The sequence below is a fragment of the Pholis gunnellus genome (assembly GCF_910591455.1).
Source record: "Pholis gunnellus genome assembly, chromosome: 3".
NCBI lineage: Eukaryota > Metazoa > Chordata > Actinopteri > Perciformes > Pholidae > Pholis > Pholis gunnellus.
In genome coordinates, this window is record NC_136529.1 from 28,780,164 (window position 1) to 28,802,663 (window position 22,500).

At 43.0% G+C, this 22,500-nt stretch overlaps 1 protein-coding gene across 1 annotated transcript in view; it reads right to left on the minus strand.

Moving 5' to 3' along the window:
- Window positions 1–22,500, minus strand: part of LOC306694008 (dedicator of cytokinesis protein 3-like) — a gene marked incomplete at both ends in the record, with an annotated part of 93,052 nt that overhangs the window by 17,788 nt on the left and 52,764 nt on the right. The window contains 24 exons of the mRNA XM_079156702.1: window positions 605–680; window positions 852–946; window positions 1,063–1,161; window positions 2,949–3,095; window positions 3,295–3,422; window positions 4,206–4,398; window positions 6,317–6,487; window positions 7,992–8,073; window positions 8,376–8,476; window positions 8,751–8,834; window positions 9,388–9,485; window positions 9,686–9,857; window positions 10,339–10,445; window positions 11,452–11,614; window positions 11,924–12,048; window positions 14,000–14,125; window positions 14,784–14,872; window positions 15,960–16,107; window positions 16,301–16,361; window positions 16,895–16,976; window positions 19,113–19,267; window positions 19,583–19,624; window positions 19,874–19,958; window positions 20,957–21,105. Coding sequence (XP_079012828.1) covers window positions 605–680; window positions 852–946; window positions 1,063–1,161; window positions 2,949–3,095; window positions 3,295–3,422; window positions 4,206–4,398; window positions 6,317–6,487; window positions 7,992–8,073; window positions 8,376–8,476; window positions 8,751–8,834; window positions 9,388–9,485; window positions 9,686–9,857; window positions 10,339–10,445; window positions 11,452–11,614; window positions 11,924–12,048; window positions 14,000–14,125; window positions 14,784–14,872; window positions 15,960–16,107; window positions 16,301–16,361; window positions 16,895–16,976; window positions 19,113–19,267; window positions 19,583–19,624; window positions 19,874–19,958; window positions 20,957–21,105 — 2,778 coding nt within the window. The remainder of the gene's footprint in view (window positions 1–604; window positions 681–851; window positions 947–1,062; window positions 1,162–2,948; window positions 3,096–3,294; window positions 3,423–4,205; window positions 4,399–6,316; window positions 6,488–7,991; window positions 8,074–8,375; window positions 8,477–8,750; window positions 8,835–9,387; window positions 9,486–9,685; window positions 9,858–10,338; window positions 10,446–11,451; window positions 11,615–11,923; window positions 12,049–13,999; window positions 14,126–14,783; window positions 14,873–15,959; window positions 16,108–16,300; window positions 16,362–16,894; window positions 16,977–19,112; window positions 19,268–19,582; window positions 19,625–19,873; window positions 19,959–20,956; window positions 21,106–22,500) is intronic.

The window sequence follows — 22,500 nt, forward strand, 5'->3', positions numbered from 1 at the left end:
AGTAAATCAACAGCTATTTGTTCCGTTTCATTTGGTTCAGAGTGAAAATATGTTTTACTTCTTTTTCTCTCTGACTCTCCAGACAAAAACAGAATTCATTCACTGATCAATTTAGAGATGTTCTTTCTTCCACAACACGTCTTCTTTCAGACCAGAGGAAATAAAACATTAACTTTACTACTTTCTCTGTTTACGTCTGTAGATTTCTCCTAAATTCCAAAATGTAAAGTTATCATTAGATAATACCTTATTTGCATATTTAAACAGAACCTTTTAGAAACCTTGTAACACAATAAATCATCACACACTCATTTATACATTTATATAACATTTTATCACAAAAACATTTCTTTTATGAATGTTGACCGTATTTTCTGAAGAGATATCCAAAATGTAAAAACCTTTTACATTACATTTTGAAACTGGCTTTATCCAGCGTTCAGATTTATGTCAGTTTAAGTTTAAGTTTAAGTTTAAGGTTCACGGCTAAATACAGAACGATGTCAAAGAAACATCAACATGACAGTCAGAGAGTGAATCACGTTAAAGCAACAACAGACAATTTCTGTCACACGTTACGGTGAACGTGTGTCGGTTAAAGTACCTTAAAGTCAAACTCCGCTTCAGTGAAGTTCTTGTGCAGAGCAGGTGAGAGATACTGAGCCGTGGTCAGGATGATGCTGCAGAACACACACACACACACACACACACACACACACACACACACACAAAGACAGCTCCAGTCATGCAGACACTAGAACATGTGTGTCACTGCTACGTGTGTCACTGCTACGTGTGTGTCACTGCTACTCGTGTCCACTGCTGTCTGTGACATCATTGCTGCGTCTTACTTGCTGGTGAGGAGCCTCATGACGTTCCAGTCCCGTGGGAAAATACTGAGCTTCATCAGATTCCTGAACACACACAAAATCTTCAACAAGAACTCCTGAGGAGAGGAAGAGGAGGAAGGAGGCGTTTGAGTTCATTTTTCATCAGAGCTTTTATTCAAGAGTTGACCTCGGTCTCGTTGTCATGCTGCACGGGGACGTGAAGTAGTTTTACCTTGAGCTCCTCTTTGCTCTGAAAGTTCTCCATCAGATGCTGGAAGTGGATGTCCGTCATCTGGCGGAGGAGGGACAGGAGGCAGGACACGTACTCTCCCTGCCAATAGGAAACAGGGGGAAAGGCGTGAGAGCCAATCACGTGGGAGCAGCTCTCAGGAAGTGACCCGTCAGAGATGATGACAGCAGATTAATAAAAGGCTCTTTTTCCAAACCGACCCCTGTTCACTGGCCTGTGACTGTGTATGTCACGTGCTGTTAAAACAACTCACAGCAGTTTGTGAAATAGTCTCCAGATGCAAACTATTGGTTTTTTGTGTCACAACTTTTCGTGTCACAACTTTTTTCGTCGTCTTTTTGGATTTTATAAAGTACGCGCGTTGCTCTGACTGTTGCTTAGTCAAAAGGATGCATTTTATTTAGTGTGTCCACCATGAATAAGGATCCTAATTGAATTTCTGTTGACACATTTGTGTCTCTGAACACTAAACCAATAGATTGCACTTTGTGACTCTTTCCCGACGTGCCGGGACGGTTAGAAACAATCTGCTCTAACGGTTTGTTTCTCTTTTAGAAGACAAATCAAACAGGCTGGTTCCTTTTACTTCACTTTCATTCAGAAGTGTTAAACGCACCAATAAAAGTCAGTGGAAGGAAAACGTAGCTTTGCGTTTATGTGCATGAACAAAATAATGTTTATGAAGCGAGAAAATGGAATTTAACTTTGTTAATCTTTGATCTTTGTTTTGTTATCTGTCACTTGAGCTTCCAATCAGTGGTCGTGAAGAAAGGACTTCCTGTTGGATGGTTTAACTTTCCTCTAAACACCAGCTGGAGGAAATGAAGCCCAGAGCAGAGAGCTGCAGGAGGGAATCCTAAAACTCACAAAGGAGAAAGCATCTTCACCCCTTACTGTTCCCTCCTCTTCTAGAAGTGTTTCTGGTCAGAAGTCTGAAATCAGTTCTGTGTTTAACAGAAGCTGAAGAGGTGTCGAGATGTAGTTCACTGACGTATAAAACAGGTCAGTGAACGCCCCTCTGGTGAATCCTAAGAGTGTAAATGAGACGACTAAGCGTCCTCACTGGAACACTCGTCCTCCTTTAGCTTAGTGGAGGAGATGAAGTCATGTGACCGTGGTGGAGTTCCTTTATATATAACGTCAGCTTTACACTTCACTACATCATAAGAGTTCATGAGTGAAGATTATCTTCATGAACTAAACCTGGAAGAATCATAAACAAGATTATTTGATGTAATAATCCAGAAACACGTCGTCCTGCAGCTCTCCATCAGGAGAAGCCTCCTGGTGAACATGCAGATGGAGGCGCAAGTAGGAGCTGACTGAGATCAAACCAAAGATGAAGAACGACGTTGTCATGTAGCGACCAATCAGTTTGCATATGAAACAGAGAAAGAACTAAACCTGACGACACGTGTATCGTACACCTCTACAATATAACAAAGACAGGAAGTAAAGATGAGCTTTGATATGAATCACTGATCCGTGCAAGCATGCAGACAGAGAGGAGGATGAGGAGCAGCCGGAGGATGAAGACTGATGTTTAATGACGAGATGCTGGAGGACAGACGGGTGGATTTGGGGAGGGCAATTATTATCACATTATTAACTATATTTATATTTGTATTAAATTAGTACAATGGAACAAAATCATTATTATCATCACAACTCTCACCTCGTGACAGAAAATAAAATCTAATGAGAGAACTGTGAAGGAGGAGTTTGAAAGGTTACGATAGCATAAAGCATTTAATCATTAAAACATTGCCCGGCCCTGAGGCGGAGGGAGGAGGAGGAGGAGGAGGAGGAGGAGGAGGAGACGGGATGCAGGAGGTGAAGTCGTAGTAGTCGTATTGTTAGTTACTAACAGTGATCTCCGCGGTGCACTGCGGGCAGCGTTGACCCCTTACCGCCTCCTGCGATTGGCTCTTGCTCATGATGGACAGCAGCGTCTGCAGGAGGACGTCCAGCAGGGACTCCACCATCATCTCCACCTCCTCCTGCACCGGCGTGTCCTGGAGGAGGAGTTGAGAGGAAAGGAGAAGAGCAGGAGGAGCTTCAGTGAAACAGACACATTTCCTACATCTAAATGTCATTTCATGTTACCAACTTTTTAAGGTTTAGACTCGATGATAATGTTTAAACTGTTTTTATTATCATAGATTATTAAAGGCAGCACGTGTGTGTGTGTGTGTGTGTGTGTGTGTGTGTTACCATTGAGCTGTTCTTGATAATAGAGAATATGGAGCTGAGGATTCCAGAGCAGATGAGCAGCTCTTTCTGCTGCCTCAGGTGGAGATGGATGTGATGCAGGACCACAGGAAGCAGGATCCTTCGAGACTCTGAGGACACACACACACACACACACACACACACACACACATACACACACACACACACACACACACACACACACACACACACACACACACACACACACACACACACGCACACACACACAAAACACACACACAGAAATGTATTTGCATGTGGTTTTGATGCTAGTTGTGCCTGAACATGGGCTCAGTTAGCCTATGAAGGAAAGAAAACTAACATGACTGAGTATTATTTATGTATGTATGTGTTATGTATGTTATGTATGTTATGTATGTTATGTATGTTATGTATGTTATGTATGTTATGTATGTTATGTATGTTATGTATGTTATGTATGTTATGTATGTTATGTATGTTTTATTTGTGTTTGAATGAGTTAACGGTATTTTGCATGCAGAGTAAAGCGCTGTAGAGCTGATATACTTTGATGAATATTATTAAGTAATACATTGAGTAAAGCAGATTGAGTTAAATCTTAAATCTATTGATGAGAGGAGACACATATTCACAGAGCACTTTAGATTAGTTATAAACACATTCTACAGAACATAAGATGACATTATATGTGAAGATTGTAAAGTAGTAATAATAAAAATGATGCTACAGAAAGATTTCTGAGCGACACAGTTACTGTTGGCGACACTTTCTACTCAGGTTTCTTGGATGCAGCAGCTCGGAGTAAGACGACAATGTTCAGGTGCTATTTTGAAAGATTCACTCTCATTTGTTTACCGACATACTCAGTGAATAAAGAACAAATCAGAAGCAGTTCTGACTAGAACCTTCACCTGGGAAAGAGAAGAGCCTGCTGTCCACCGTCCGGGCGATGGACTGCAGTTTGACCACGTCCATGGACTGTCCGATGTGCACCGTGGACGGCATGCTGCCCAGAGTGCCGCGCACAAACTCCGCCACTTCCTGCACCGTGAACATCTGCAGCAGCTCATCGAAGATCGCCGGGAACGAGTTCAGCAAAGCGGCCTGAGGAGGACGAGGGAGAGAGGAAGAGGATGAGATGTTACAGAGGAGGAGGGCGGGAGTGGATGTTGGTGGAAAAAGAAAGTTAAAAAGAGAGAGAGAGAGATAAAGAGTAGCGAGGTTAATGATGTGAGTTTCTGTGAGAAATGCGACGATGACTTCAGTCTGCAATAAAACAGCAGATCAGAGTTAAAGAGACAGTGAAACAAAATGCCCAACGACTGAAGGATTCCATCACACACACAAAGAGCAACAACAGAATACATTTAAATTAGAGAAAGAAAAGGTTTAGAAGAAAAGGACAAAAAACGGTTAGATATTAATCTGATATGAAGCAAGTCGTCAAAATTAAAAAAGGCCCAGCAGCACATCTGATCAGAGGAGAAGACAAAAAGAACGATGCAGCAGATACGTTATTGAAATGTTAGTGCTCTGAAGAAATGGTTCAGTCGTCTGTTTTCAGTTCCTGGACTCGTAGTTTTATGTGACTCTGGCAGAAGATCATCGTAGTTGTGCTAATAGATTATTTTTCCTTGAAAAATTACTTAAATGATGAATCGATTTTCAAAAAAGTTGAGTATCTACTTATTTATTAATCATTTCAGCTCTACATGAGAGTAAATCACCTCAAACTACATTTAATATAAAATATCTATGACCATGACGGCTTTAGCTTGTGACTAGACTTGTTCCTGTGATGGTGCATGACTGGAGAACGTGTTTCAGCAGACGTTGCAGGTCGTCAGCGCTCTGCCTAAGAGAAACAGAGGAGGAGGTTATTTCTGTGATCTACTCCGTGAACGAGCAGCGACTCGTCAGAGTGTGAAGTGATCTATGAGCAGCGACTCGTCAGAGTGTGAAGTGATCTATGAGCAGCGACTCGTCAGAGTGTGAAGTGATCTATGAGCAGTGACTCGTCAGAGTGTGAAGTGATCTATTAGCAGCGACTCGTCAGAGTGTGAAGTGATCTATGAGCAGTGACTCGTCAGTGTGAAGTGATCTATGAGCAGCGACTCGTCAGAGTGTGAAGTGATCTATTAGCAGCGACTCGTCAGAGTGTGAAGTGATCTATTAGCAGCGACTCGTCAGAGTGAAGTGATCTATTAGCAGCGACTCGTCAGAGTGTGAAGTGATCTAGGAGCAGCGACTCGAGCTGTGACTCTGACTGTAACAAGGTGGATGGTTCAGAAACAGCAATTACAGTTAGAGGACGTTGGGATGAACGTTGGAGGTGAGACTGAGCAGTGAGTGTAGCTGGTGTCGGGGGGGGGGGGTGACAGCAGTGTGTGTAACGTTAGGCTCTCAAACAGCTGAATTAGGATTCTGGGCTTCACACAGGGAACGGGGTGCTGTGGTATTCATCCCGACGTCTACTTACTGACAGTGGAGACGGCCGCAGAGCGTTGGAGCTCCAGGCCTGAGTGCAGTTGGCTTGCCCGCTGCCAGGAGCCTGTCCTGGGGCGGGGGGTGGGGCTTGGCCCGGGGCGGGGGCTAGTGCTAAGGAGGCGGCAGGCCCGACGCCGGGGGCCTGATTTGGGCCCGGACAAGGCTGGGAGCCCTGTGATGTGTGGGTGTGGAGGGAAGAGATCCAGGAGGAATAACAGGGAACCGAAGGGTGGAGCAAAGAATTGTGGGAGATTAGAAGAGAAGGTGAAGGAAGGAATCAAGGAAAGGTCCGAGGTACAAGTAGAAGGAGGTACATAAAGGAGATAAGAGTCAGGTTAAAGCAACTAAAAGGAGATGGAAAATATTCTACACTACAAGCAGAATGAAATATTTGGCTCGTCTAAACTATAAAGACACAACAAGGTGCAGTGCCCGCTGTTAAAGAGGAGATTACTTATTTTTTCTTTAAAAGAAATAGAATGATTAAAGAAAATGTAAATCTCTTTGTGCGTCTTCTCTTTGTGCGTTTTCTCACCTGAGTGAAAATGAGGGTCTCTGAGTTGCGGCTGTCCAGGCTGAGGACGAAGCGGATCGACTGAAAGAGTTCCTGGACGCTGGTGCGAAACTGCTCCTCCTCCATTCCACAAGTAGCCCGAGAGTAAAGGATCCGAGACTGGATGATGAACTTAAACAGATACTCCAGGGCCTGAGGGGGGACAGAAGAATAAGAAATAAGGAGGAAGAATCAAAGACAGAGAAGAAATATAAATATTTCATTTACAAATAATCATCCCCAACATACGTTTCCATTCTCTTATTCACTGTTTCCATCTTCCTCATTTCATTCCAGGACGACACAAAAAGTTCAAACATTGGATAAATATCCATTATAGACACGTTCAAGTGTGTAATGTTCAAATTTGATCAAACAAAAAGTGCAGTAAAGTGTCATTTAGTGAGAAAGAACTATCTTGTTTTTATTGTACACCATCAATATATTTCAATGTTAAATGTTCATTTTAAGCTTATGTTGTTTTAACACAATTATCAATTAAAGTAACTCAACCGATCAATGTCAAAATGTATGAGAAGCAATAATTACCTGAGAGTTAATTAAACGGTCTAATAGATTCAAACGTGTCAGTGACGTCACCTAGATATGCCAACCTTCAGATACATCTGGTATTTGAACAGCGCGTTACATATTAAACACAAAGTAAAAGCTGAGCAGAGAAGGAATTGTTCTTCACTTCCTCAAAGGGTGAATGAGTGCAAAGTGTGTACAAGACGGAGACAGACGGACACGAGCTGAAACTCGTAAAATATGAATAACTAGAGATGCTGCGTCCAACAACCTTTCAAGTTTTAGTTTCTTCCATGTCTGTCCAGACTCTATATGTTACATACAGCATGCAAATTCAATACATATTCCCTCCAGATGTTCCTGAGATAAACCTAAACCTAAAACACATCTTAGACCTGAACCCACAGCTGCAGCATGTGTCAAAACTATCCTCCATAATTCACACCGTCCACGTCTACACGACAGCGTGAACCATTAGAGACGATGAATATTTCAAAGCTGAGCAGCGTTTGTCTGCTGAATGTGGGACATCCTCCACATCCACTCTGCCTGAAACACTGATGCAGCTGTGAACGTGGTGCGAAGACATCCAGTGGTGTGAAACGCTGATGAAGGTTGATTGGAGGGTTGGTTGATGAATTATTTCATAGATTATCAGCAGAGGAAGCGTTGGAATATGAATCAAATCTCTACATCTTCTTGTTGAAGGGAACAAAGAAAACACTGTGTTTTGTTCAGCAAGTTAGACGCCTTCAGGAGAATAAACTTCCTCTTTACCAACTGAAGCATCTTAATGAAACATATTGGGAAAACAGAATTGGACAAAAAGCCTGATATGCATGGCTGTGCTGTCACATATAGAAATGTACTTGTTTTTTTCTGGTTGTATAATGTAAAGTGCAGTGAGGGTGACGGTGTGACTCTGTCCCCGGTTTATGTGACCCTCATGAATGGACATCAACCACAAACACGACGCAGTAACCAGCAGCATTAACCCGTAACAGCTGCTGTTTAACTCAGGTTACAATAATCAAACTCATCAGACGGAAGAAAACGTGTGAAGCAAGAAGAAGAAGTCGTTGGTGACGTTTGTGGAGGACTCACAGCTTCCCTCAGTGGCTCTTACCCTCATAGCTTCCTGGATGTGGTCCTGCCGGACCACCTCAGCAGAGCGGTCCATGTACCACTTCAGACAGCGGATCAGCTCTCTGAAACACCGGCGGTCAGTTATTACACTTGAGACGGAGCAATATAGACCATTTCTCTCTATATATATAACACTATTTCCTGCTAATATTATACAATAACGTAGTTATTTATGTGCACGTGAATGTACTTGAGAGATTGAAGGGCAACACTTCAAACGGATGGAAGGGCAGAAAATGACATTTTTGAGAAGAATGCATTGCACACACACACACACACACACACACACACACACACACACACACACACACACACACCTTTTAAAGTGAGTGTATTAGAGGACAGTTTGGTGTAAAACACTCACTTGTAAGCCAAAGCGCCTGCAAAGTGCTTCTGGATGTACGTGTCCATCACCGGCCTGAAGTGGTAATATTTACTGTCCCTGAGCAGGTTTATAATAAACACCTGAGAGAGAGAATAATACATGATTGGTTCACATTAAGCGTTACATGAAGATAACATTGGCTTTGATGGATCAGACTGTGTGTCGGTGAGTTAACTAGCAATCAATCCATCAGATTATAATAATGTGAGGTCTTGAGAGAAACCTTTCTAAATGTCCGTATATCTTTGCGTTTAGAGTGACTGACTGTGTGCAATATGCTGCAGAAACAACCCGACTGACTGAAGCTGACAGTGCGTCACGTCTGTAAAGACGGTCGCTTCTCTGAAGACGTACCAATGACTGGAACACCAGCGGCCCATATTTGTCCGTGTTGTCGTCCAGGATGGAGAATAGCGTGTCCAGAATATCTTGGAGAAACTGTCAAACACACACACACAGCGAGTGTTAATGCAACATACAGTATAGGCTTCTGCTGTTATCAGGTATGACTGATACAATATTTGCTTAAAGAAAGAAAAAACAAACAATCGTTCACCCGAACATCCACAAAACTCTTCTGTATTTTGTGGATGTAGCATACAAACATCATCATATACTAACTAACTAACCACTACCCTAATATTCTACATAGAGCGGGAATGAGTTGATACACAATATGTCTGTAACATGGCTGAGCAGTGTGCTGTAGAGACCTGTCAATCACTGTGTAGCCCCGCCCCCTAAAGCATCCCCTGCTTTATGGTCTGTGTGACTCTAAATGGACCATCATTTACTAAATGAACATCATGCTGTATTGAAGAAGACTTGAAACTAGAGACTGAGACCATAAACTCATGTTTACAATGTTTACTGAGGTAATAAATCAAGAGAGAAGTAGAGTCATTTTCTCAAAGACTTCTATACAACCAGAGGAGTCGCCCCCTGGTGGACACTAGAGAGAATGCAGCTTTAACACGTGGTGTGACCTCACCTTGACTATCTCCTCTCCGCTGACGTGTCTTAGCCGGCCGAGGATATCCATGACCCGGTCCGGATGGGCCTTCCACTTCAGCAGAGCCAGGAGGTCCACTGGAAGACAACAGCAACGTCAACGACCAGATAAGACACAAACTAAAATGTGATACGACACCAGGGAAGCACTGGATCAGACCTCCTACAGCTCCTTAACGATCCACAGACTAACATGGATAATAGCAAAGCGTGACTTGTTTCTTCAGTGTGGAATCGGTCTCTGGAGAGCAGAGACCGCTGCTGGATCGGCTGCGTACCGTTCTGAGTGAGCTTGGTGGAGGAGAGCTGTGTGGAGATCCAGAAGGTCTCCTTGGCGCTGCGCTGGAAGATGAGGCTGGAGGGGATGCTGGGGCAGCTGTTGAAGTCCTCTTTGCAGCAGGGCAGGCCCAGGTAGAGGGCGTGGTTACTGAAGGTGGTGTTCTCATCGCACTGAGGACGAAGAACAGGAACAAAGGATGGAACATGTTACGATCAAGCATTTAAACACGATCCCTCTCGCTCCGTGTCCCTACCGGTGACCTCACTCATCTCAAGAACATCACGGTAACACGGTACAGATGCACATTTTAGGAAGACTCTCGGCCCAGAACCCTGTTACATTAGCTTAGACACTGTGGCTACTTATTTTAAACAATACTACATGTTGCCAGTTTAAAACAATGCACAAAGATCTAAACGATTCATTTCACGTCACTATCACAACGGAACAACGTTCTATTCATGAATACTTGTAAAAATGTCTATAAGTCATTTAGAATCTAACTGCAGAGTTTGTGCAGAAACCTCCTTTAACACGTTGGTAAAAACACATCTACAGTCTGCTCGGACAAAGGTGTGATGAAGGTCACTTTAAAGGTGACGAGCAGCAAGGAGGCAGGAAGCGAGCGGTAACACGACGAGGACGTCTGACCTTGTAAACGTAGAGTTCGTGGCTCTCGTCTGAAAGCGTGGTTCCGTCCTCCCTCATCAGAGGAGTGAAGGAGAAACCGAACAGCTTCTTCTCTCCTTTGTCCTTCGCTGTGGAGTCCAGACGAGACCGAGCGGGGACAGAGAGACGCAGTTAGAGGAGGAAGAGAGACAGACGAGAGGCGAACTGTCTCCTGGCTTCGCTTCAAGGACTCGATGGGGTCAACGAGGCCGATATGGAGTTATGACATATTTACATTTTACTCGTTCAATACTGTGAAGATAAATATGGAAGCCCTTTCCCGCCAGCAATAAAAAAAAAGAAATCCACCCAAAAAGAAAAAAAAGAAAAAAGATGATGATGTTTTTTATTTTATATTTTATTTTATTTAACCGGAAAAAAGTAAAAAAAAAGAAAAAAAGATGATGATGTTTTTTATTTTATATTTTATTTTATTTAACCGGAAAAAAGTAAAAAAAAAGAAAAAAAGATGATGATGTTTTTTTTTACTTTTTTCCGGTTAAATAAAATAAAATAAAAAAACAAAAACATCATGATCTTTTCTTTTTTTTTTTGGGTGGATTTCTTTTTCTTTTTTTGCTGGTGGAAATGGGCTTCCATAGATAATTGAGACAATGTGGTTAAACTATTTATGTAAAATGACTTCAGCAACATATTGTGCAGGTATAGCCTTTGTTATTTGTGTTGATATCAGCTGATCAGCAGTTTAGTTGTGTGAGTGGAGGAGAGGGCGTGAGAGACGGAGTCTTCGTTTTGGTTTATTGCTGTTTAATCAATGCTGTTGATCACCTTTGTACGCTGTTGTGAAAGTCTTTAGAACATTTTGAATGTGTGATTTTCAGCACAAGTTTGTTTTTCCTGCAAATAAAACTACAAAACTTTGAATCATTGACGGTTTTCCTCCTCTACTCAGCCTCTCTGTGACTCACTTTAAGGTTCAGAAAGCCACCTATAGCAACCACGGTGACATTTAAATAATCACATCTTTGCTCAGAAGTCGTTGGTCAGTAAGTTCTGCTAAAATTAAACAGATCAACAAGCATTAACACGAGCACAGAAGTACCGACGTATCGTCAGACCCCAGCAGGTACTCACTGGAGCAGTGTCTGAACTCGAAGCGCAGGTGGGAGCCTCTGAAGCGGTCGATGGGGATCGGTAGCTTGATGACTTCGCTCCATCGAGGGCTGTTGTTGTGGTAGAGAACGAAGGAGCGGTGCTCCGGAATGTGAGGTTCACCTGAACCCAGACTGATGCAGTCCTGCAGAGAGACGGGCACAGTGCTGGAGTCCTTTGCTTTACAGTAAAAACATCACTAAGACAACACGAAACATCTTCAGCAGCTTGATGGAGGAACCAACTCTTCTTCCTGTTGGTTTGTTCTCAGAGGAGACAGGAAGTTGATTTCTGTTTCATGACTGCTCGTACGGGCTCAGGATGGACTCATAGTCCTTTTAGAAATGAGTCCTAAAACCACTCCCTGTGGCCTGAGTGACTGTCTGGTTGTTAAAGACCTTGCTGATGGGTTCAAGGACCGTGTCCTGTGTATTTTAAAGCCCAGCTTCCCTACCTTGAGGATCTCTCCGTCGGCGTACAGAACATAAACGGTGACCTCGATGTTCTTCTGAACGCTCTTCCCTCCTCGCTCAAAGTCCCCTCGCTCCAGCGTCAGGTACAGGTCGTTACGGACGTCACCTGCAACATCAACAGATAAAAACCTCTCAGTCCGCTTCACGTTACGTCAGGAATCAACGTTAAGCTTCTTTTGACGGGTTTAACTTGCCGAGAGACAAACTTACTTTTCTAAAATGCTAAATAAATAAAAACAGAGAAAAATTCGAAATGTTGTCCTAAATAACAATGGTTATTTCATAAAAACACACAATTCTAATGATTAGGAAATTGTATTTTTCTTTAAATATCAGCTTCGATTCATTCGATTAACATTAATATTCATAATGAAGCATAATAATGTGCTTAGAGCTCGTGTTAGAAGTTAAACAGCTCATAATTCATCTATAGTATCTATTTTATATTCATGTGAAAACATCTCCTTCAATCTACTGGATTTATTCTAGTTTATCACTAAAACAGTTTGCGGAGCTTGAACGCACCATGATGTGCGTTAGCTGTTAGCTGTTAGCCGTTAGCTGTTAGCTCATCTATCAGCAGCACTGAGCTACAGAGGGACTCGCTGCTGCTGGTCACTGTGATTAATCTGAGCGGTATGATGAATTATAATATAATATAACGTGAGCTCCGTTATCTAGCCGAGCAGGACTGTGCTGCTAACAGCCGGCAAGAGGAGAGCTACGCTAACGTTCAACAGTTACTGATTACATTACAGCATCGATTTGACTGAATATCGACCCCGAATGAATATTTATCTCTTCTTTGCCTCATTGGACGACTGCATGAGTCCACTCGCCCCGACACAGAGTTTAATACCGAGTTATGATGCTAGCATGTGAATAATCTGTGTCACCTTCTGGATATTTGATGTATGAAACACAGACGGAGGCTCACGCGGTCGTTCAACACCTCTGACACACGAGAGCAATGACCCGCGTGAACGCGGTGCGCTTCATTCATCACCTCAGATCGTCCCGGTAACGGGTCAGGATGGAGTTAAACACTCGCTCCATCACTGCCGAGGGAGGCTGTGTGTGTGTGTGTGTGTGTGTGTGTGAGGGACAGTTTGAGGGTTTAAAGTATTGATTACACAGAAACCGTAATGTATCTCTGAGTGACGTCATCATTCTGCAGCGTTTTACATTGTATTTAATAGTCACGAGACTTTGTGCTTTTGTTTATCTGAATATGCGTATAGCTCCTAATTATTGCAATTACCTACAGTCTAAGGTAACTCTTCATGTGTAATAAGCGTTATTTAATAGGTAATAAGGCCGTTATAAGCTTAACATTTTTATTTGAAATGAGACTATATAAGTGTTAATAACAGCATTATAACATGTTTATTGTTAGATTATAAGCACTCTTAAGGAACTTGTTAACAGTTCATCAACTGCTAAAGAAGAAGAATAAACGCCTCGTGAGTTCCTTAAAACAGTTTATAACAGCATTAAAAACACATTTATAGAGTTTAACTTACTAACTTAACTAACCTATTATACTATTGTTAAACCTTTACAACAATAATATGATTAACAGCATTGAGCAACATTTTGAATGCTTAAAATAATAATAATAATAATAATAATAATAATAATAATTATTATTATTATAATAATAATTATTATTATAATTATAATTATAATAATAATAATAATAATAATAATAGCATTTCCTCATATATGCATTTCACAATAAATAAATAAAAACACCGGGATAAATACTTGTGATGCACAAAGACTTAAAGGAATAAAGGTAGTTTGTAGTATTTTAATTACGAGGGAGGAAACTCTTCTTCATCTCTCATCAGTTTAGAGGCTGAGAGCGTTCAGATGAATTCATCATCGATCAGTCGATTCATCGCATTCATCCAGAAAACACATGAAGACTAAACGAATAACTCTGAAACTCTCACATCTGGATGTGAAGAACATTTAATTATTAATACCGGTCACCAGAGGAGAGAGATGAACGTGAATGTGAGAGACGTCTCCTCGCTGCCCGGACGACTCACCTGGCATGATGACATCAGGGAAGCCCAGCTTACGCGTCATGGAGACTCCTCTGCTGAAGATCAGAGGGTTCTCTCTACGCACCGCCTCCATGTCTCCTCTCAACAGCTGGAGAGAGATGATCAGACCTGAGGGAGGAGAGAGGAGGGGAGGAGAGGAGGAGAGGGGGGGAGAGAGGGAGAGAGGGAGAAGGAGAGGAGAGGGAGGGAGAGACAGAGGGACACAGAGGGAGATAATTCAGAGGTGAGCAGCACAGAGGTGGAAGTTGAACAGAACATTCTGAACTCATCTATTGTTCGTCTGTTCATCCTCAGAGATCTTCTTCTCTTCTTCTCTTCTTCTCTTTCTCTCTCTGAGGTTTATGTTTTTTTTCATGTTAAACTTTTTTGATTCAAATCTGTTTTATTGCCAAATACATCACACATCCAATGAATTTGTTTGGTGATTGGTGCGCGACAATAAAGATACTGCAATATCAATAACATTATCTAAAAATAGAAAGTGTGTTATGTGTTTATGTGATGAAAGAGTCTGTTATTTATTTATGTGTTGTTTGAGTGAACTCAGAGCACAGACTGTAGCAGTGTTCACTTTCTACCACTAGATGGCAGTATACTTGTATTACGTGTATTTAAACCATAGATTTAGTCATATTTACCTGTGACTTCATTCATTATTAACACAAATGTTTTAGGTTTAAAATGAAAAACATGTTATTTCTGTGCTTTAGTTTTTCCGGTTAAGCGGTAAACAGGCGGACACGGACCGAGGTTACAGCGGTCCTACCGTAGTTGGTGCTGGGAGCCGTGTACTTGGTGCTGGACTTGCGGATGATGTTGTCGTGGATCTGGTGCCATTCGTTCTCGTTGTTACACCTGGAGGATAAAAACTCCTGTTAAATACGGGGAGAACGTGACAGTAGAAGTTCAGAAATAGTGATTCAATCATCAAGTAGACCCAGGACGCATAGCTGGAGGGAAGGGGGGCACGGGAGAACCAGAACCAGGACTGAGTCTGGTGCTCAGAGACACTACCGCTTTACACCACAGGGGGCGACAGAACCACCACAGCATGAAAGCTCCTCGTAGTAAGTTAAAGAAAATCGTATCAGTCGAGGAGCGTTTCCAGACAGCTGGTCGTCGTGGTCGTTGTTATTGTTGGTAAACGTGAAGTCGTACGAACGCAGAAACATTTAGTTTAGTTTAACAGTTTACAGTCACGTCAACATCACGAAGAGAACAGAGAGGAAGAGGAGCCACCTGACGAAGAGTTCAGCTCAGGCTGCTGTGAGGCAACACACACACACACACACACACACACACACACACAGACAGACACACACACACACACACACACACACACACACACACACACACACAGACAGACACACAGAGTTACATCATGTTGAGACTGTGAGCACCAGAGGGCTCCTACAGGCAAGTCTTCAGCCGAAAGGGATTCCCTAATGTCTGCCGTCAACTGTGTGCATGTGTGTGTGTGTGTGTGTGTGTGTGTGTGTATGTGTGTGTGTGTGTGTGTGTGTGTGTGTGTGTGTGTGTGTGTGTGTGCATGTGTGTGTGTGTGTGTGTGTGTGTGTGTGTGAGAGACAGAAGAATATGCTGATGGCGTTACAAGACTGCAGAGACAAAACAGTGGAGCGTCTGTAGTCTGTATGTCTCCATCTCTGCTCTCATTTACATAATTCAATGTCAGAGAGAGACAGAGAATAACACACACAAATATATATATTATCTCTCCTTAACCTTCTAGACGTCGTCCCTCTTTGACTCTTTACATTCATTTTAACGAGCCTCTTTTCCTCTGACAATAACATGTTCTTCTGTGTGTGTGTGTGTGTGTGTGTGTGTGTCTCTGTGTGTGTGTGTGTGTGTGTGTGTGTGTGTGTCTCTGTGTGTGTCTGTGTGTGTGTGTGTGTGTGTGTGTGTGTGTTGGACCACCTACGTGTAGACCTTCAGGACGAAGTCTTTCTCCTCTTTGAGCTCTGCGATTGTCTGCAGCACGTCGCTCATGGCGAGGACGGCGCAGCCGTACGGCCGGCGGTACTGGACGTGAGGAGGACCCTTCTTACTGTCGTTCAACAGCATCCGACCTGCAGCGGGACAGCGTGTGTGTGTGTGTGTGTGTGAGACACAACATTCAATCAGCAGCATGAAAACATCAAACTGTTTCTGAACAGAAACACATGAGAGGAGCAGAAGCTGAACAGAGTTGCTGCTACAGTTGTGTTTGACTTGTTGGTTATTCATCTTTAATACTCTTCCTCTATGAATCCTGACTCTCACCTGTTCTGATCACCTGGGAGACGATGTAGAGATCTCTCTTCATGTCTTTGTTGCTCAGGTCCTGCAGAGGAAACAAACAGGAAGTCTTAATGAGAGAAGATCGATGTTCTCTTCTCTTTTAACTACGCGCTCAAAGCACAGAAACAGTTTGAATGTGAGAGCTCATGTTTTATTTGCTCTTTGTCCAACATTCATCACGAGCGTTCATCTAACAGAGGACGTTTGAGACGATGACGCTGAAGAGGAGCCTCACAAACAAGCAGGATGTTCTGCAGAACTAACAGGAGCTCACAGGTTCCTCTGGCTCAGAGTGGAGGAACCTACAGCTCCTCTCTGCTCACACTGCTGCTCTGACTGGCTGCAGGTCTGTCCACTCGTGTCCAGATGCATTCTGGTCCACGGCCGCTGATATCGCCTCATGGAAGTGAAAGAATGAACGGAGACGTTCCAGAACAGTTTTGCATTTGGGATTTGTTCTCGAGATGTCAGGCTACCGAAGCAGCATCAGAGTGCATCTTCATCACACCTTTCACATGTACATGACCGTGTGTGTGTGTGTCTGTGTGTGTGTGTGTGTGTGTGTGTGTGTGTTACCGTGAAGAGCGCACACAGTCTGTCCACCTTCTCCGGATTCTTCGGTCCTCCGTTCTTGTTCAGTCGCACCATGAACTTCTCACTGAGACACAGAGATCAAGCTCCTGATGAAAACCTGTTCTATTCTGAGGTCATGACACGACATGTCTGTAATCTACCGGTAAACAGAGTAGAAGAAGAAGTGGAGGCAGCTCATCCAACATGAAGAGTTTCAACATGTAATCATTCTTTCATGTCAGCTAGTGGAGAATGAATAAAGGTCCACTCATGATCATATAAATCACTGAAACGTTCTCTACGTCAGAACTTCAACAAAAGATTTAAAGCTAAAAACAAGCAACATGCAAACGTTAAATCAGACAATCTGAGAGAAACATGAGAAGAAACGAGTTCTCCTGAGATCAGAGGAGACACAAGATGTGTGTGTGTGTGTGTGTGTGTGTGTGTGTGTGTGTGTGTGTTATAAGAGGACTGAGCCTCTAGCTGGTTTGAAATTAAGAGACAGAGAAACTAAACGAACAAAAAGATGAGGGAGTGTTTAAGCCCTCTCAGTTTCCTGTAAACAATTTCCTCTTTCTCTTTGATCTCACACACACACCACACACACACATTCACAAGCAGACACACACACACACAGCACAAAAGGAATTAGTATAATATTCATATTGACCCTACACTGAACTTCACTGCGAACTTAAAACCCCTAAAACACACACACACACACACACACACACGCACACACGCACACACACACACACACACACGCACGCACACACACACGCACACACACACACACACACACACGCACACACGCACACACACACACACACACACGCACGCACGCACACACACACACACACACACACACACACACACACACACACACACACACACACACACACACACACACACGCACACACACATAACAGTTGGCCTACATCAACCTCATTAATGAGATTAGTAATTCCTTAACCGTTAGCATTGTGATTACTCCACTAATGAATAATTGATGTGAATCATTATGAGGTCATGTTTAATTCACAGCTGCTCTGTGAGGACACTATACAGAGACAGAGAGAGAGAGAGAGAGAGAGAGAGAGAGAGAGAGAGAGAGAGAGACAGAGAGAGAGAGAGAGAGAGAGAGAGAGAGACAGAGAGAGAGAGAGAGACAGAGAGAGAGAGAGAGAGAGAGAGAGAGAGAGAGAGAGAGAGAGACAGAGAGAGAGAGAGAGAGAGAGAGAGAGAGAGAGAGAGAGACCTGTTCAGGTACTCTGTTCTCTACCTGTTCAGGTACTCTGTTCTCTACCTGTTCAGGTACTCTGTTCACTACCTGTTCAGGTACTCTGTTCTCTACCTGTTCAGGTACTCTGTTCACTACCTGCTCAGGTACTCTGTTCTCTACCTGTTCAGGTACTCTGTTCACTACCTGTTCAGGTACTCTGTTCACTACCTGTTCAGGTACTCTGTTCACTACCTGTTCAGGTACTCTGTTCTCTACCTGTTCAGGTACTCTGTTCTCTACCTGTTCAGGTACTCTGTTCACTACCTGCTCAGGTACTCTGTTCTCTACCTGTTCAGGTACTCTGTTCTCTACCTGTTCAGGTACTCTGTTCTCTACCTGTTCAGGTACTCTGTTCACTACCTGTTCAGGTACTCTGTTCACTACCTGTTCAGGTACTCTGTTCACTACCTGCTCAGGTACTCTGTTCTCTACCTGTTCAGGTACTCTGTTCTCTACCTGTTCAGGTACTCTGTTCTCTACCTGTTCAGGTACTCTGTTCACTACCTGTTCAGGTACTCTGTTCTCTACCTGTTCAGGTACTCTGTTCACTACCTGCTCAGGTACTCTGTTCTCTACCTGTTCAGGTACTCTGTTCACTACCTGTTCAGGTACTCTGTTCACTACCTGTTCAGGTACTCTGTTCACTACCTGTTCAGGTACTCTGTTCACTACCTGCTCAGGTACTCTGTTCTCTACCTGTTCAGGTACTCCGTTCACTACCTGTTCAGGTACTCTGTTCTCTACCTGTTCAGGTACTCTGTTCTCTACCTGTTCAGGTACTCTGTTCTCTACCTGTTCAGGTACTCTGTTCTCTACCTGTTCAGGTACTCCGTTCACTACCTGTTCAGGTACTCTGTTCTCTACCTGTTCAGGTACTCTGTTCTCTACCTGTTCAGAAGTATTAGTTGTTAACAGGTAAAGGTAAGGTGTGTCTACCTGATAGTCTTCCCCTCCCTCAGGTCGTACAGAGAGAAGAAGATGTCGGTGTCTTCTCCGATGCTGTTGTAGGTGAAGCTCTTCAGGTTGACCAGGAGGTGATGCGGTACTGGAACTCTGACCGGCTCCCCGTGACGCTGACGAGTACCGTCGCCCTGGAAACACACAACAAAACAAGTATTATGGGCCTTCAATCATAAAAGACAATAAACACACATTTACTGATTGTATAAACTCTAAATATTGTCACACATGTGTACTGAAGTAAAGGTAATGAAGTATTAATGATAATTAAAAGTACAAACTGTGATTCTCTTAAAGAGCTGAAATGAATGTTACTAAAACTAAAGTATACTTGATTTTTAAAGTACTACAAGTATTATGTGTTAGCAGTCTTTATGTTGTAGGTTTCAGATGAATGTATTTGAAGTACATGTGAAGTAAGTGTACTGCAGTATGTAGTACTTTACCTGAGTAGTACTCAGTTGAACACTGTGTCTGCTGGACAGATGCTGAGGAAGACAGAGAGACACAAAACGTTACGTCATCATGTTCTCTCCTCTCCTCGTCTCCTCCACTTGATTCTTCTAATTTCCTCGTCTCATCCCCTCATTTCCTCCCCTTTCCTTATTTCCTCTCCTCTATTTGTTTCCTTTTCCCTCTCCTAGTCTCCGATCCTCTCTCTCTGTTTCTTCGTGCTGCTAACGTTACTAGCTCTCCTCCTGATGTTTTAAATGGATTTAACTAAATACAGTTCTTACCATCTTATACAGATCTGACACGCTTATCTGGTCTTCATCCACCATCTCAAACTCCTTTCTGGGCACCAGGTCCAGACCCAGGTGTCTGAGAGAGAGAGAGACATAAAGGAGTCTTTATATAACCTCCACAAAGCTTGTCCACAGGTACACACACACACACACACACACACACACACACAGTATATTTGTTATTTGATATTTGTTCCTGAGAATGACTTTGTGTTTAATCTCCAGCTCCAGCCCGTGACCTCGGTCTGCAGAATGTTCTTCAGACTGTAAATGAGGAACTCGATGTGTATTTCTGTCACTGGTGGCAGAAGAGAGTCAGAACATTCTGTTCAACATAAGCTCCACACGAAACACATCCACTGAGTTTCTTCCTTTATATTTTGGCCCAGAAAATGCCTTTATTTATTATTGTCACATTTGTCATAATCGATTAATCTGAGCTTTGTTTTCTCCATTAATTTATGACAATTATGTCTTTAAAAATGTCGTAAAATAGTAAAAGCCCCTCATCATAATCTCACAAATTAAAATAAAAGAAAGATATTCAATTCAAAATAATGTATGCTTTAAAAATGACTCACGATGCGACAAATAACTGAAATGTGACTCTTCTTCTCTGCTCTCTTGGTGTCGTAACGTCACCGTCCTGCTACGATGATTTGAATGTGAATATCTGTTCTATTATTCTATTTCTATGGTAACACTGACTGTTACGACTGTTACTGTAAACATGCTCTAAATACTACAGTATGTCGTATTACTGCTACTATTACTGTAATAATCATCATCATCGTCTTCATCATCGTCTTCATCATCGTCTTCATCTTTAAAGCACCAGTCAGACAGCAGACTGGAGCTTTAAATAACCAGTTACTGTCCTGGGACGCCATCTTTAATATCTCAGTATTAACATCTCATTCCCAAATCAACGGACAGTTTTTTTCCCATGAGCCTCTGCTGTACGGCTTCCTCCACCTGCCTCCCATCACAGCTTCATCCTCTGGAAACATCTCCACCTCCTGTCTGAGTGTGTGTGTGTGTGTGCGTGTGTGTGTGTGTGTGTGTGTGTCTCACTCGTTGCCCCAGTCCAGTCTCACGGTGATGTGTCTCTTGACGTCTCGGCTCTGGTCCTGCGTCAGGTGACCAGACAGCATCTGCCTCCTCAAGTCGATCAGCTCCATCATCACGTGACGAACCTTGTAGAACAAATCCACCTTGTGTTTCTGATGGAGAGAGAGAGAGAGAGAGAGAGAGAGCGAGAGAGAGAGAGAGAGAGAGAGAGAGAGAGAGAAAGAGAGATATAAAAATATATCATATACAAACTAAAGCAGCACAGAGTAGACAGGTCAATGGTTTGGTCTTGACAAGTGAGCACGCACACACACACACACACCCACACACACACACACACACACACACACACACACACGCACCCACACACACACAGAAACACACACACACAGAAACACACACACACACACTCCAAGATACTTTTTTTAAGTCCAAATGTGATTTATGAGCCTACCACATTGTATACATTTATGTGAAACGTACTGCGAGGGCTGCTTTGTTGACATTTTTTAATTTGCCACTCTGAACCAATAAAACCATATTATATCACTACATTTTGGGCTTGTAATCTGTGTGCCAAGTTACATCAGTTTATTCGTTCATGGCGAAGGATTGAAATTCGCCGAGCCGCCACGTCGCCATGCGCGACATGCGTGACATTAAAGCATGCGGGCTGTGTTTGTGGCAGCGATGTGCCATCTGTACGTGTTTCACTCAAACAGCCGGCTTTAAAACACATCTGAACATCTGAACATCTGAACATCTGAACATCTGAACATCTGAACATCTGAACATCTGTACAACTGAACATCTGAACATCTGAACATCTGAACATCCGAACATCCGAACATCCGAACATCTGAACATCTGAACATCTGAACATCTGAACATCTGTACATCTGAACATCTGAACATCTGAACATCTGAACATCCGAACATCCGAACATCTGAACATCTGAACATCTGAACATCCGAACATCCGAACATCCGAACATCCGAACATCTGTACATCTGAACATCTGAACATCTGTACATCTGAACATCCGAACATCCGAACATCCGAACATCCGAACATCCGAACATCTGTACATCTGAACATCTGAACATCTGTACATCTGAACATCTGTACATCTGTACATCTGAACATCTGTACATCTGAACATCCGAACATCTGAACATCTGAACATCTGAACATCTGAACATCTGAACATCTGAACATCTGACGCTCCCAGTCAGTGGGTGGACGGGCTTTGACCTCTGACCCTACAGTACAGGTACAGGTGCAGCAGAGTGTCCACCTTTAGCTCTCACCATGCAGATAGAGAGATGTGGGGCTTTGACAGGAAACTGCCCAATTTGTCCGTTTGAGAGAAAAGAAACAATCTCGGAAGCACAACGGAGCACTCAAGGTTTTTTTGCAGAGTGGAAATCTCTTTTGTGTCGACTATTTGTGGATTTAGTCTCGCTCCCTCCTCCCTCCCTCCTCCCTCCTCCCTCTTTCCCCAGCTGGAGTGAGTAATCACACCTTCACATCCTGCAGAAACGAA